A 15,998-nucleotide genomic window follows, 5' to 3' on the forward strand; every position below is an offset into this window, starting at 1 on the left:
ACTTAGAAAGACTTAATCAAGTAGTTGATTTGGTTCCCACCACACATTAACATATTTTCAGTTTTGTAACTGTTCTTTAATAAATTAAATACAATTATAACATTATAATTAACATCCACATCTACATCTACATCCATACTCCGCAAGCCACCTGACGGTGTGTGGCGGAGGGTACCTCGAGTACCTCTATCGGTTCTCCCTTCTATTCCAGTCTCGTATTATTCGTGGAAAGAAGGATTGTCGGTATGCCTCTGTGTGGGCTCTAATCTCTCTGATTTTATCCTCATGGTCTCTTCGCGAGATATACGTAAGAGGGAGAATATACTGTTTGACTCATCGGTGAAGGTATGTTCTCGAAACTTCAACAAAAGCCCGTACCGAGCTACTGAGCATCTCTCCTGCAGAGTCTTCCTCTGGAGTTTATCTATCATTTCTGTAACACTTTCGCGATTACTAAATAATCCTGTAACGAAGCGCGCTGCTCTCTGTTGGATCTTCTCTATCTCTTCTATCAACCCTATCAGGTACGGATCCCACGCTGCTGAGCAGTATTCAAGCAGTTGGCGAGGAAGTGTACTGTAACCTACTTCCTTTGTTTTCGGATTGCATTTCTTTAGGATTCTTCCAATGAATCTCAGTCTGGCATCTGCTTTACTGACAATCAGCTTTATATGATCATTCCATTTTAAATCACTCCTAATGCGTACTCACAGATAATTTATGGAATTAACTGCTTCCAGTTGCTGACCTGCTATATTGTAGCTAAATGATAAGGGATCTTTCTTTCTATGTATTCACAGCACATTACACTTGTCTACATTGAGATTCAATTGCCATTCCCTGCACCATGCGTCAATTCATTGCAGATCCTCCTGCATTTCAGAACAATTTTCCATTGTTACAACCTCTCGATATACCACAGCATCATCCGCAAAAAGCCTCAGTGAACTTCCAATGTCATCCACAAGGTCATTTATGTATATTGTGAATAGCAACGGTCTTACGACACTCCCCAACGGCATACATGTTTCAGTAGCTTGTACTCCTCAAAACTGTCTCTGAAACGAGCTTCTGCCACCCTTGTTAACACATCACCACCATATTGCGGCATCAACTGCAGTCACCAAACAGCGACATAATAATTATAATCACATTTCAAGATATGAATTGTTAAATGAAAGTAAAATTTATTACCCCCATGCTCCAAGCCCCATTGAGATTGTTGAATTCACCTGTGTTGAATCGTTTCATGGAGAGGTGTCGGATCTACAGTATGACCCCAGCCTCCAAACATGAGAAATTTTTATTATTTAAATTTTACAGAAAGGCCACTTTCATCCAAAGCCTTTTCACCAATACAAACACAACCAACTGTTTCATGTCGGAATAGGCCTGAACTGTCATCAGCAAAGTCACCCTGCCACCACGTCAACGTCGCAGAGTCACCTGGCTTGTAAGCCAAAGAGACCTCTGGACAGTCTCCACAAAACGAAGCTCTCTTCTGTCTTGAGTTACTGCCCAGAGCAGGCACTAAGTTTCTTAGTCTTTGTTACTTTTCCATCTTCCTCCTCCTCCGAGATAAGTCTGGGGCTACTGAAGTTACCTTATCACCCCCCCCCCCCCCACCCCACCTGATGATCACCATGAAATCCACACTAGAGAATAAAATAAAAAGGTTTCTTTTTTTCTGAATACGAGTATGGTGTTGGCAAGTGCAAATCATTTATAAATCCTGTCAAGACACCTGCCCATCAAATAGGTGTATACGCCCCTCCAGTCCACACAATAATACACTTATGTGCAAAACTTAAGGATGAAATTTAACTTCCGCATGCTGTGTCAATAAAAAGTAACATAGCTCAATGAAATTTGGACCAAATGTAGAAAGAACCATTATAGTACAGTGCAGAAGGTAAATGAAATAACTACTCAGTGAGACAAGCAAAAATAACACTTTTATTCAAAGACAATAATTACACTGAAGTCACTGCAATTCAGTACGATCCTGTGGATGGCAGGACATGGTTCTTAATAGGATGTGTACTCACCATGGACAACAATGCGTGCTTTGCAATGTGCTCCCATGCTAGCCACAAGATTTTTAAGGAGCTCTTGTGGTAAGGCATTCCATTCTTCAACTAGCGCAGTTTCCAACTGCTGGATGGTTGTTGGTGCACGTGGACGCGCTGCAATACGTCTCCCCAATGAATTCCACACATGCTCGATGAGATTCAAGTCGGGAGAACAAGCAGGCCAGTCCATTCGCCAAATGTTCCCTTGTTCGAAGAGCTCCCATAGTTGCTGTGTTTCATGCAGTCGTGCATTGTCTTTCATTAAAATGAAGTCAGGGCTGTATGCGGATCACGTATGACAATCTTCTTGGGGTGCATTTTGTGTTACCACTTCCTGCCATTTGAGGGTACATCCAGACTCACAATTCAGACTAATCATAATGTGTAGGCTTTCACAGCGGCCATCTTCATTAGTTCAAACTTCCGGGCTGAGAGGCCGTGGTCAAAGAAGAAGAAGGGGATGAAAAAGTTTTACTGATCGATCATGGCCTCTCAGCCCGGAAGTTTTAACTACGGTGGTCCAATCTCCCTGCTCTTGGCACCATTGCAAACGGTGCTGCCACTGTGGTGGTGTCAAGAGAACACAATGTACTGATCATCAGGCAAAGCGATCACCCCAATGCAGTTGCTGTGCTAGTGTGACACGCGAGATTGAGTGCCCTGCATTCCTGTTAAGTGTGGCTACAATTGCATCCACTGTTTCATGTGGGTCCTAGCCTGTTGTACAATGTAGCAGTCATCTTCTGTTGTAGTTGACCGCAGCTAGCCTTCTCTTTCCTTCCTGTAGCAGTGCCTGTGGTTTGGGGCTCCCAATGTTTGTGAAACAATGCTGTGAGCAATATCGGTCTCCCGGGCTACACTTGTCGCTCTTTGTCCTCCTTCCAGTTTCCTGGTGATTCTTCCACTTGTGAAGTCATCAAAATATTGTCTCCGGGCCATTTTGTAATGAAGAATACCATCACAGAGCAAAGTAACTGTTCACTGATTGACACACACCGTCATTCCCCATTCCCTCAACTGCTTCATGTCGAGGGGCCAACCCCATTTGGCACTACACATTGACATTCACGATGTGTGCTCATGAATTTTGGATACCTATGGAACGAAATAGAAATATTGGTGCCTTGTCTTATACATGGTTGAGTGGCACTTGGTGTTATGCATGAGACTGGCCTGAAGATTACACCATTGCAACGTCAAAACTGGTTGCCTAACAAACAATATCAACATGATGGCTGTTGGTTCTGTATTATTACATTTCAACAAACACTGTGCTGTTAAAAATCACTCCAGGAGAGATATGCAGATCTCTACATATTCCTCATCGAAAAACTAAGAATGAAAAAATAATAAAACAAAGTATTATTTAAGAGAGGGCAGCTATTGCATGGTTTCACTGTTCTATGAACATACGGAAAACAAGGGCAAGAGACAATGCGTGTCTTCAAGATGGAATGGTTATGACAGTAACTTGGCGTGTGAAGTACCTTTGCGGGAGCACTGTATACGCTACATTAATCATCGGTCTAAGTTGGAGCAGTGGTCCATCCCAGATGAAATAACAATGACTGCATTCTGTGTAAAATGAATGAATTAACCTATTATCCTGATTTGTAATTCTGGACTGTCAGTTCTCATTCAGAATTCTGAGTGAAGACTGCTGTAATAGTTTTCAAGAATGTATGAAAAACAAATATTTACTGAAGCAAAGTTGAAAGTGGTCTACGTCATTTTCATCCAGCATACACTGTGTAAGCAGGTGAAAAAGTTTGAGATTATTGCATGATAATTAACTAATAAATGGAAGACAAACAATCTCTCTCTCTCTCTCTCTCTCTCTCTCTCTCTCTCTCTCTGTGTGTGTGTGTGTGTGTGTGTGTGTGTGTGTGTGTGTGTGTGTGTTTTGCTAGCTCTGAGGAGGAGCATTGTTTGAAAGCACAGCAATAGTTGGATCTTATTTATGTGCCAGTCCACCACTCAATGCAACTATTAGATGAACAGTTAACTTTAGGCCTTCTACTGATTCCGTAAAAAAAATAAACCCGCAAATGTACCAAATAATTTCAGTGTTTCACTTTGTGTCATACTGATTACAATTTAGATTCAATACTGGCTGAATATTTTGTGGAATTCTACTATACTCCTTCACACACTATAAGGAAACCTTTAAGAGACATTTAACAAAAAATTAGTGTACTGTGTTATACACCAGACAAGTGGATTCACTATATTGTTGCAAAATAAAACAAACTACTTCCATAGTAGTCTAAATGTGCAACGTAAAGAATACTCACATACGATAAACTGGTTCTATGAGAACATGTATGAGCTGACACAGAGCCCGCGCAACAGGTGGTTGATCCATTGCACAATGTTCTGGAAGTTTTCGTGTTAACTGCTCTGCGTGAGTCCAGTCACCGACAGTCAGTAATGCCTCACAAAGACCAAACTTCTGGTTTGCTGCATACTACAAAAATTGAAATAATTCAATGAGTTTCATTGAATACATAATATTTCTAGATATAGCATATGATGGATATCAAAGGTAAGCTATCTGGATGATAGGAAAAAACTAAATTGTAAGTTTTAGCAGCCTAACAAAAAATTTCTCACACCAAAACACATGAAAGCTTCAGTAAAAGAAATCAATGTTTTCTGCTATCTCTAAGTGTAGTCAAGGCATTGTAATCAATATAAATGTGCCATGTCTGTAAATGCAGAATTTCAATGAAATCTACAAATGGTCATACAAGTCCACACTCATTCAAAATAAAAGACATTGCTTGTGGTAAATGTCTTTGCAAGCAAAGGGTGGTTTGTAATGAAAATTAACAGCAGTAAAATATTTTTAGTAATGTTTTTTCATTCTTAAATATAACTATTGTACACACTCACACACTGACGAGCAGACACAAATGGGAAATCATTCTAGTGATGATAAGAGGAAACCCACTGACGTAAGTGAGCTTCACAACAGACAGAACGAAATGACCACCTCGGTAATGGGGAAGCTGGCTGGCTGTTTATGTGATACTGCCTTGATCAATGGAAAGCAGCTGAAGGGTAATGAATCCATAAGTACATGACAACGTGTGGATGCCCACATCTCATCACATCCTGTGGAGGTTGCAGGCTTTGCCATTCTGCAAAGCATCTCAGCAGATCTGATGGCGGAGTAGAATGGTGATGCTGTCACAAGTGTTTCAGTGCACACTCATGAGCTCCATAGCACACAACCCCCATGTGTTCCCAAATTGACCAACGACATCAATTACGGTTACAGCTAACATAGGATCATCAAGATTTGACTGAGGATCAACGTCAGCTTGACGGTCATGTCCGGCTATGCTGTCGCAGCTAGGCGAACAGCTGTTCAAAACGTGCACTGTGCCGTGCACACAGAGTTGTGGGGGCAGTAGTATGATGCAGGGGACACCCACACACAGAATCGCTGCTGAATTCTTTCCAAAGGTGGATCAACACTTTATTATCAAGTTCTCATAATGTTTTGGCTGACCAGTGCCTGGTGGCTGGTAACAAGTAGTTTGTTGTCACTGTGATATTCAGTCTGAAGATTGTTATGATGCAGCCCTTCACAATAATCTAATCTGTGCACACTTCTTCATTTCTGAATACCTACTGCTACCTACATCAGGCGAAATACCCTCAGACTTCAAGAAGAATATAATAATTCCAATTCTAAAGAAAGCAGGTGTTGACACATGTGAAAATTACCAAACTATCAGTTCAATAAGTCACAGCTGCAAAATACTAACGCGAGTTCTTTACAGACGAATGGAAAAACTGGTAGAAGCCGACCTCAGGGAAGATCAGTTTGGATTCCACAGAAATATTGCAACACGTGAAGCAATACTAACGCTATGACTTATCGCAGAAGAAAGATTAAGGAAAGGCAAACCTATGTTTCTAGCATTTGTAGACTTTGACAAAGCATTTGACAATATTGACTGGAATACTCTCTTTCAAATTGTGAAGATGGCAGGGGTAAAATACAGGGAGAGAAAGGCTATTTACAATTTGTACAGAAACCAGATGGCAGTTATAAGAGTCGAGGGGCATGAAAGGGAAGCAGTGGTTGGGAAGGGAGTGAGACAGGGTTGTAGACTCTCCCCGATGTTATTCAATCTGTATATTGAGCAAGCAGTAAAGGAAACAAAAGAAAAATTTTGAGTAGGAATTAAAATCCATGGAGAAGAAATTAAAACTTTAAGGTTCCCCAATGGCATTGTAATTCTGTCAGAGACAGCAAAGCACTTGGAAGAGCAGTTGAACGGAATGGACAGTTTCTTGAAAGGAGGATATAAGATGAACATCAACAAAAGCAAAACGAGGATAATGGAATGTAGTCGAATTAAGTCAGGTGATGCTGAGGGAATTAGATTAGGAAATGAGACACTTAAAGTAGTAAAGGAGTTTTGCTATTTTGGGAGCAAAATAACTGATGATGGTGGAAGTAGAGAGGATTAAAAAAGTAGACAGGCAATGGCTAGGAAAGCGTTTCTGAAGAAGAGAAATTTGTTAACATAGAGTATAGATTTAAGTGTCAGGAAGTCGGTTCTGAAAGTATTTGTATGGAGTGTAGCCATGTATGGAAGTGAAACATGGACGATAAATAGTTTGGACAAGAAGAGAATAGAAGCTTTCGAGATGTGGTGCTACAGAATAATGCTGATGATTAGATGGGTAAATCGCATAACTAACGAAGAAGCATTGAATAGGATTGGGGAGAAGAGAAGTTTGTGGCACAACTTGACTAGAAGAAGGGATCGGTTGGTAGAACATGTTCTGAGGCATCAAGGGATCACCAATTTACTATTGGAGGGCAGCGTGGAGTGTCTCAATTCCTAATCTGATTCCCTCAGCATCCCCCGATTTAATTCGAAGGCACTACACTACACTCGATTTACTTCTGTCGATGTTCGATACTTTTCCCCCTAGTTATATGTGCTTCGACAGCTTTGCATTTGTCTTCTAATCAATTCTGCTAAGCCATTTTGCATTTTCTGCCAATCTCAATCTTTAGATGTCTGTATTTCCTTTCACCTGCTTCCTTTGCTGCATTTTTGTATCTTCTCCTTTCATCACTAAATTCCGTATTTCTCAGGTTTGCCAAAGAATTCTTCAGCCTCATCATTTTAACAATTTGATACTGTGTACACCATTTCATCTTTGTAAAGCCACCCATTCATCTGTTACTGTATTCCTTTCCTCTGTTTCAGTTCAATGTTGCCAACACTCCCTCTGAAACTCTTAACAATCTCTCATTCATTCAATTTTTCTATGTCCCTTCTCCTTAATCACTTGGTTTTTTGCAATTTATTAAATTTTAATTTGCAATTGATCAATAAATTATGTTCAGAGTCCACATCAGCCCCTAGAAATGTCTTACAATTTAAAATCTGGTTTAAAAACCTTTGTCTTACCATTATATAGTCAATCTGAAACATTTCTGTCTCTTCAGGTTTATCTCTCTCTCTCTCTCTCTTTCACACACACACACACACACACACACACACACACACACACACACACACACGTAACACAGAGGTGCTGTCCTTTTTTCCCCCTAACGTAAGTCTTTCTGTTCCCGGGATTGGATTGACTCCTTACCCTCTCCCTTAAAACCCACATCCTTTCGTCTTTCCCTCTCCTTCCCTCTTTCCTGATGAAGCAACCATGGGTTGAAAAAGCTTGAATTTTGTGTGTGTGTTTATGTTTGTTAGTGCCCTATCAACATACCAACGCTTTCGTTTGGTAAGTTACATCATCTTTGGATAACCTTGTTACACAAACCAAGTATTGTCTGTTATTCAATTAGATTTCGTGCAAAATTTTACCAGACAGCTTTCTGTTTCATTCCTTTCCTCTAATCCATGATCTCATATTACGTTTCCATCTCTCCCTTTTTCTACTACCAAATTCCACTCATCTATCACAATTAAATTTTCAACTCCTTTAACTATCTGAATAATTTTCTTTATCTCACTATCATGCATTCTGTCAATCACTTCATCATCTAAGGAAGCAGACAAGGAAACAGAATTCCTGGATTTTGCCCAGATTTCCCAATTAAAAATACACTTTTTGCTGAGTGAAGAGACACATTTTCCCAGGTGAAAATACATATTTTCCTGGGTGAAAATGCACTTTCTACACGTTCAAATGGCAGTATAAAAATAAAAATAAATAAATAAATAAAAAAAATTGGAAAGCTCGTTGATGCACATCCACATTGCATATTTTTCTATTACAAAAGTATAGATACGAATTCCACCAAACACAGCATGTTAGTTTCCGAAATCAAGAGTGTGATGCACTTCTGTCAACCAATCATCGTTCCTGCCACATTATCTCGCCAGCAAATGATAGCAGATATTCACAGCACAGGATACATGATGTAATCAGCCAATAGCAACATCACTGTTAAGCAACGTGAACACACAAACAGGAAAATTTTATGGTTTAAATTAATATATATTTAGTATAGTGCAAAATTTTGGGCAAAATTTTTTTTTAAGTTGCTGGTTCTCAAAGTGTCAAGTTCTGAACGAGAATAAAATGCTTCGTGACTTAAGAAATTCATCCCACATTCTCACACATAACATAATTCCTTTTATGTAAAAGGAAATTTACTTTGAAAGTAATGCTTCTCAAACCACCGCTTGCAATATTTTCCATGACCAGTCAGAAATAGATTCATTTGAGCAGTTGCAGAGAGTGCCGAAGACAGGCGTTACTGTGCATGCACAGCTACGATGTAGAAAGCCCATGGTTGGTGTTTTCATCGCATTTATGTTTAGAATTTGGTGTGTAAAGGGGCGTCATGTGATCACGTGCAGCAGTGCTGCGTGTTGTTCTGAGGGAAGATAAGGAGTTATTGCCTTTTAGGGCAATGTTGTATCGTATCCTGTCCAGATAAAGAATGCAAAATTAGAAAGCAGACCCTGGCACAATATTCTTTTCAAAACTAGATTCTATGTCTCAAAGTACCCTAATAATTTGCTACGTGGTGACTTTAACATAGATTTCTTTTTTATTTGTACTCTGCAGTACTGTTATGTAGCATTTCCAATCACGGATACATCCACACAGCACTGCAAAAAGCTAATAAGAAGGAATACAAATATCTTACAAATAAAAAATAAATAAATAAATAAATAAAACAGTCATTTGTATACACCAGAACTAAGAGCTGTAAGCTTTTCATGACTTTTTCCAACTGTATAAAAATTATCAAGGTTACCTGTGAAGCCAAGAAACTACATAATTGGCAATCTATATTCTACTCCAGGAGTAACCATAAAAATTACAAGACACTTACACATTAGCTTTCGCCCACAGCCTTTGTCAGAGAAAGAAAAAGAAACATACACACCTTCAGTCACACAAGCAAGCACACCTCACATACATGTGACTACCATCTCCGGATGCTCGGACCAGAATGTGGGAGGGCAACAGCAATGCATTCTGGTCTGACCAGCCAGGAATGGCGATCATGTGTGCGCTAGGTGTGCTTGCTTGCGTGTTAGTTTTTCTTTTTCTCGCGAAGGCTGCGCCAAGAGCTAATGTCTACTTTTACTTGTGCCTGTTGACAACTAACATTTTATCTTTATGGTAAGTACCAATCTATCTTTTCCTTACATTGTTGACAAGCCCAATTTTGAAATGTGTATCATATAAGCATGCCATAGCCCATCACCTGACAGTGAGAAAATTAAATGAGAAATTAACATGAAGTAACTGAAAACTTAATAAACAAGCAGATTTGAATGAAAGCACATCCTAATACTCTGTAAAATTTCCCAGTTACTTAAACAACTTGAGAGCGTCTGAGGTTTTCTGTGATTTTATCAGTAACAATTCTGGTTAAAGTTAACTGGCTGATCGGAAACTCCCATACTGCAGCTGTGTATAAATGAACAAGCGCGATAAATTTCACATGAATGGGAAGTTGGCTGGAAGTTAGACAGGCTCATCTTCTCGAGAATGAAAGTTGTCATCACTGGGCATAAATGTTACTTTAGATCACACTCTATGTATGTCGTTTTTGGGTGATCAAAGTAGTCGTGCTGTACCTGACAATATCATAGATAAAGCAAAGAAACATCCTTGCCCACAGTACTCCAAGGAATATCAAAGACTGAAACATCCATTGGCCAACAATGTCAACAACACTGATGTTATTTGTAATGGCATTCATTTTATTACTTAAAAGTTAAGACTCAGTCCAAGTCAAGAGTCGCTGTACATTAAGAGAAGAATAAATTGTATGTAGTTGTTGGACTACTCCTTTAATAGAGCTGAAAATTAACAAATAACTAAGGCATATTCATTGGGAGTTTCGACGGCTTTTGCTAGGTACTGAGGTGTTTGACAGTCGTGGACTTGCGCAATGAATTACATTACTCTGAATAGCTTTGATAAAAATAAGTAGAAAATGCCAACTTTACATTTCTTTACTAAATACTCACCAATCTTCTACCTTTCTAGCCCATCTTAAAGGTGATATAAAACCATGAACATCTAATCGCTGTTGAAAACCACTTACAAAGAATTTAAAATTACCAAAATTGCAGTCTTCCACGCACCTACATGGCCCCATATGGCACTATTCACGTTTCATTTTTAAGTGGAATTAGACAGCTTTTACCTGTGTTGTTATCTTTTTCTTCTTTTATCAGATTAATAGTCTCACTGTTATGAAACGAAAATCAATAGTATGACCAGTGTCATTATCTTTTCTTTCTTTTATCAGAATACTTATCTCATTTTTATAAAATGCAAATTAATAGAACTACCAATATTGATTTGTTCATTTGAACATTTTGTTTACTGAAAGCCTTAAAAGACTAAGCCACATAAAGCATAAACTATGCTGCAGACGATAACTTCAAAGAGCTAGGAAGAGGGCCAATAAGTATCTCTTAGTGAGGATTAAAAAAACCAACTAGTATAGATATCGATATCCAGTCCAGACATTCACACCATAAAACTGTTATACTTTCCATATGGTAATTATACAGATGGTTTACTTCAAGAGGAACAAATATGGAATCACTGCTGCTCAACTCACATTACAGACAGTGTGATGAACAAGTCACAAGACTTACCATCTAGCTCAGTGACAACACTGGCACAAGGTTCCTACTAGCAATTGGACAGCATATGAACTAGTTTTGTCAATACCAAACTGTGATATTTTAGACTTAGAGTTTGGCAACAGCTTTGCTGAGACTTGGTACTATTCCCTTGTCTCCTTAAACTTTTTGGTCCTGATAGGCAATGGAATCATGGGTACGATTATTAGAAACTCTGCTGCAATTTATAAGTTTCTAGGAGTTAAGTATACCGGTTCAGCGGACAGTGGACTGATGTGATTCAACAATGACCTCAGTCTATGCGACACACTGAAGCACTACTCTGCCAGCACTTTACTACAACAATTTAGTCAAACAGAAAATAATATGTACCTTGAAAACCCAACTGCTTTTTTTACTTCTTTATGTAGAGGCAATAAATTGTAGAACTTCAGGAACTGAAAGCAGTTGAGTAGATTTGGAAGATTAGTGGAACAATATCAAATTGGATGTAACAGTGCTATCAAAGTTGCCACAAACAGCATTACAAACACTGAAGTAATCTCAGCATGATAGCACTGGAGAAATTTTTGCATTCACTGGAGCTACTCAACGTGACATTTTCTGTGAAAATGGGAAAAAAATCTGGACCTATCTAAAGCCATGAAATGTATTTTTCCTTTGTTTCAAAAGTAGTCTTTAATCAATCGCAGTCATTACTGTACAAGTGTTGTTAGGCTGCGGTCACAGCGGCTCCAGTATTGGTGGATTCAGTCGACAACCGACATCGGCCAGAGATGACTGATCTTTTCAAATCAGTATTCCACTATGTGCGTGGTCACACTATAGCCGATCTTATCTCCCAAACATACAAATTTCAGATGATAATCTGTGAAATTAAAATCAGTTTCTTTTCTTCAGTCAAATCGACCAACATTCTCGCACATAAAATATGGAGCTTGAGAAACTGATACATTTAGTCCAGGAATCAGTGAGTTTGTGGCATCCTGAGGATGAAAATATCATGTTTGAAATCTATGGACTGAAATTACAGGTCTATTCAAAACTTCAAATAGGTAAAATGTTAGTCATTGAAAGTTAACTGACTTATGTCTGGACAACTTTAAATAAATACAGAGAAACAGTGTGTTTATTAAGTTGCTTTTCAAGGTGACCACGAATTTTCTTGAGTACATAACAGAATGTTTCACCCGTCATATCATATACTCTTAAAAATTGTCTGGCTATTCTGATAACTGAGAACAGAGTGTATAGTACTCACCACGTTCTTTAGGAGACAGGAAAACTCATTTACATGCATTAATCATCTCTTCAATAGTACAAGCCACTATGCAGCACTTGTGAGCAAGTACAAAAGTGCCTTGGTGACCGCCACACACTACGAGGTTAAAATATAATCTACTTCATAAATAGGATACATTCTAACCTAACCTCCCTGACTCTGCCAAAAACTGATGAAGGAGATATTACACATTATGATCACTCTGTCAGCCAATGTTATCGGGTAACCTCTGGCCATGGTGCCTGATGACGGCTGTTGGCCGCACTGTGAATGCATCCTTAGAAAGGTTGAACGAGAAACTTGGCTAAAAGACAGCACAGCTGTGCAAGGCAACCATAACAATGCAACTGTCGACTCAACTCTATAAACTCGCAATTTTAATGCAAAAAAATCAGATGACTGCTTTCCATCCGTCATCTTTCTTCCCTGAACTTGCTTCATGCAATCTATTAATAAATAAATAAATTTAAAAAAATCTGTACTCATAGAACTGATAGAATGCCTTCCCAACACCATCAATAACATGAAGGAGAATGTCATAGGCAGTAAAAGACATTGTAAAAGAAGCTTACAATGTTTGGAGAAGTGTGTGGGTAGAGGAGGGAAGTACTTTGAAGGAGACATGGACTTAACAACTGTAGTATGAATGAAAATGTTATTTAAAAAGAACTTTTATCTTTTTAACAGTTGTATATATGTGCAGTCAGTAGCTTTAATATATACAAAACACACTCACATGTCTATTCTAAAACACAAACAATATCATAATTTAGTTTTACAAACCTTTTCCCGAGCACTCTCCTTCTCTTCCACTGGCTCTTCTTTCTCTTTATCCTTTGTTGAAATTATATTCAGTTTCCTGACATATTCTACAGCTTCCTTCATTTCCTTATCCCATTCTTTGTAAATAACTTTATCATCTGGAGTGAGCTGCAAAATAATGGCAAATTCAACAACACATCTGACATTCATGTATCAGATTTATCCCACATACTATTATCATGATGGTGAACATCAACAAGCTATGTGCAGTCACAATTGGCGATAAAATTTAAGATGAAGTAAAGAATGCCAATGTGACAATGCTCAAAAGTTACTAATAGAATATCGTCATTACAGTATCATAATTTATAATTGTATGCATGGAATTTCAAAATGACATGTACAATATAATTAAATTAGTATATGAGTAATTAAGGAAGAAGCTGATAACACTTTAAAAAATGACATATAAATAAGAGTACAAAGTCTTCTTTTTAATGTGAAGGCAGTGATATTTGAATCCCATGATTGCTAAACCTAAAAAACACACTGCAATTGAAAAAAGGGGGGGGGGGGGGAGAGAGAGAGGTTTATTCTGCTTTTAAATAGCAGGCATACAGAACAAGAAACCAGAGGTGATGCATGTCAAGACAGAAACATCATGCTATCTTTATCTTGACCACAACCACATGAGAACACTTCCACTCAGCCCTTTAAAAATATTATACCTTTTCTTCTCTAAAAATTTACCCTCCCATACATGAAGGTACCTTTAAACTGTAAGTCTGATATTCATTCACTTATCATCTATTGTGGTTCAACTTTTGGCAGCTGCTAAGCTGCAACATAGAAGGGTCAACATGCAATATTCTAGCAATTGCTGCCACATACACAAGAAAAGATTGACTCAACCCCTCACAGCCTTTACAGAACTGCCAAGTATATAAAAAAAAAAAACATGTAAAATGTACTTTGTTTCTGTTTTTGTCACATCAAATACAAGCTGCAGAAAATCTAATTTAAAGTAATACGCACTAGTATATAAATTGCAAAAATAAACAATCTTCCAGAATTCATATGGCTAAATGAGTTTTCTTATTTTTGCATTGTTTTGCCAAGAACTGAAATTTATTCTTCCAACCTTATTCTCTAGTGCAAATCAGATACAACCGCACAGGTTAACTGTTACAAAATGTTAGTAAATAAAATGCACAATATGAATAGAAATACGATTTTTGTGAATGAAGCTCAACGGCCATGTTAGAACATGTCCTCAGCACCTGGGGATTGGCAGAGAATGACAAGTTAACTTTTTCACAGCAGCCAATGGGTTAACATCAAATATTTTCAGCATTCAATGGGCCGACATCAAATATTTAACACATTAAGTCATTTGTAAAGAAATCAGACAACTGAAGCTGTTTTGTGCATGCTGATTCCATTCTAGGGTTGCTAGAAGTTTCCCAAAACGAAATTCCCTGACAATTCCTAATTTTCGGAGACATTTTTAGCATTTTCCCCTGACAGATTTTGAGATCTGAAGGGTTAGTAAACAGTTAAGTTGACAAAATAGCATAAGGAATTCTGTATTTCTGAATGTGTTTTTAATTCAACTTTTGAATGAATAAAAAGCTATTGTCTCCTTCATAGAATTTAATGGGTGACAATAAATGCCATTTTTTGTTATAGGATTTTTGTGTTAACTCAAGCTTTGAATTAACAGTTGGTTTTTGGTCCTCCTCCTATACAAGATTTATGAACTACGTAAATTTCCAGTATATTAAAAGAATTACTACTCACCATATCACGGAGATGTTAAGTAAGAGACAGGCACAACAGAAAGACTGCTAAACAAGTAAGCCTCAGCAGCCAGAGACGGTGGTCACATATGTGATAATTGTGCTCGCATGAATACGTATGTTTAATTTAAAAGAAGGCCTTTTGGCTGAAAGATAAATTGTTCAGAAGTCGTTTTGTTGTGCCTTTCTGCGAGTCAACACCTGCAATATATGGTGAGTAACAATCTATCCTCTTCATAACATTATCATCATTCCATCCTGGATTTTCCATTTTTTACTTCAAAGACAATGTTTACTACTAAATACGGAACCATACATTTTAATAAAATTAAAATTCTAGTTTTAATCTATAATTGTATGAATATAAATTGTGATGCAGATGTGAAACGCCTTACTGTTAAATGATATAAATTACACACTTTAACAGTTAATGTTGAATCTACAGAAATAAAAAGTATTTCATTTTCTATTTGTTTCGCATTTTGTACCAAATTTTAATTTATTCTGAATGCTTACATTATCCTACAATTAGTTATTCAAAGTAAAAAGATATACTTTTATTAAAATAAATGTTCGGTATTTGTTAACATCATCTCAATTTGGCAATAAACTTGAATTTGTGTAAAAGAGAGAGAGAGAGAGAGAGAGAGAGAGAGAGAGAGAGAGAGAGAGAGAAATTGCTGGTAGCAAGAACTGAACCAATGACCTCGGCGAATTCAAGGCTTTGCTATGCATTCAGAAACCAGTGATCCTTTAATATTGTACAAATGTTTTATGGTCTACAGTGCTCGGAAATCTTGAGAATTTCATCATACTGATTTAAGAAATTGAAGTCTGCACACTGACTTTCAACTCCTTAAGTATTAAGAAAATTGAAAAGGGACAGTCTGTACTGTCCACTTGCTGTATTCATCTGAGACCTGCAGCTGCTTCATATCAGAGAGAGAGAGAACACAGAGTGAGT

At 37.9% G+C, this 15,998-nt stretch overlaps 1 protein-coding gene across 3 annotated transcripts in view; it reads right to left on the reverse strand.

The window, feature by feature from the left end:
- The window catches only part of LOC126412858 (THO complex subunit 2), a 317,539-nt gene that overhangs the window by 213,559 nt on the left and 87,982 nt on the right, over positions 1-15,998 (reverse strand). For all 3 annotated transcript variants that reach the window (XM_050082722.1, XM_050082721.1, XM_050082720.1), the window contains exons 8-9: positions 13,257-13,403; positions 4,367-4,539 (exon numbers count right to left, since the gene is read on the reverse strand). In XM_050082722.1, coding sequence (XP_049938679.1) covers positions 4,367-4,539; positions 13,257-13,403 — 320 coding nt within the window. The remainder of the gene's footprint in view (positions 1-4,366; positions 4,540-13,256; positions 13,404-15,998) is intronic.

Source organism: Schistocerca serialis, chromosome 7, assembly GCF_023864345.2.
Source record: "Schistocerca serialis cubense isolate TAMUIC-IGC-003099 chromosome 7, iqSchSeri2.2, whole genome shotgun sequence".
Lineage (NCBI taxonomy): Eukaryota > Metazoa > Arthropoda > Insecta > Orthoptera > Acrididae > Schistocerca > Schistocerca serialis.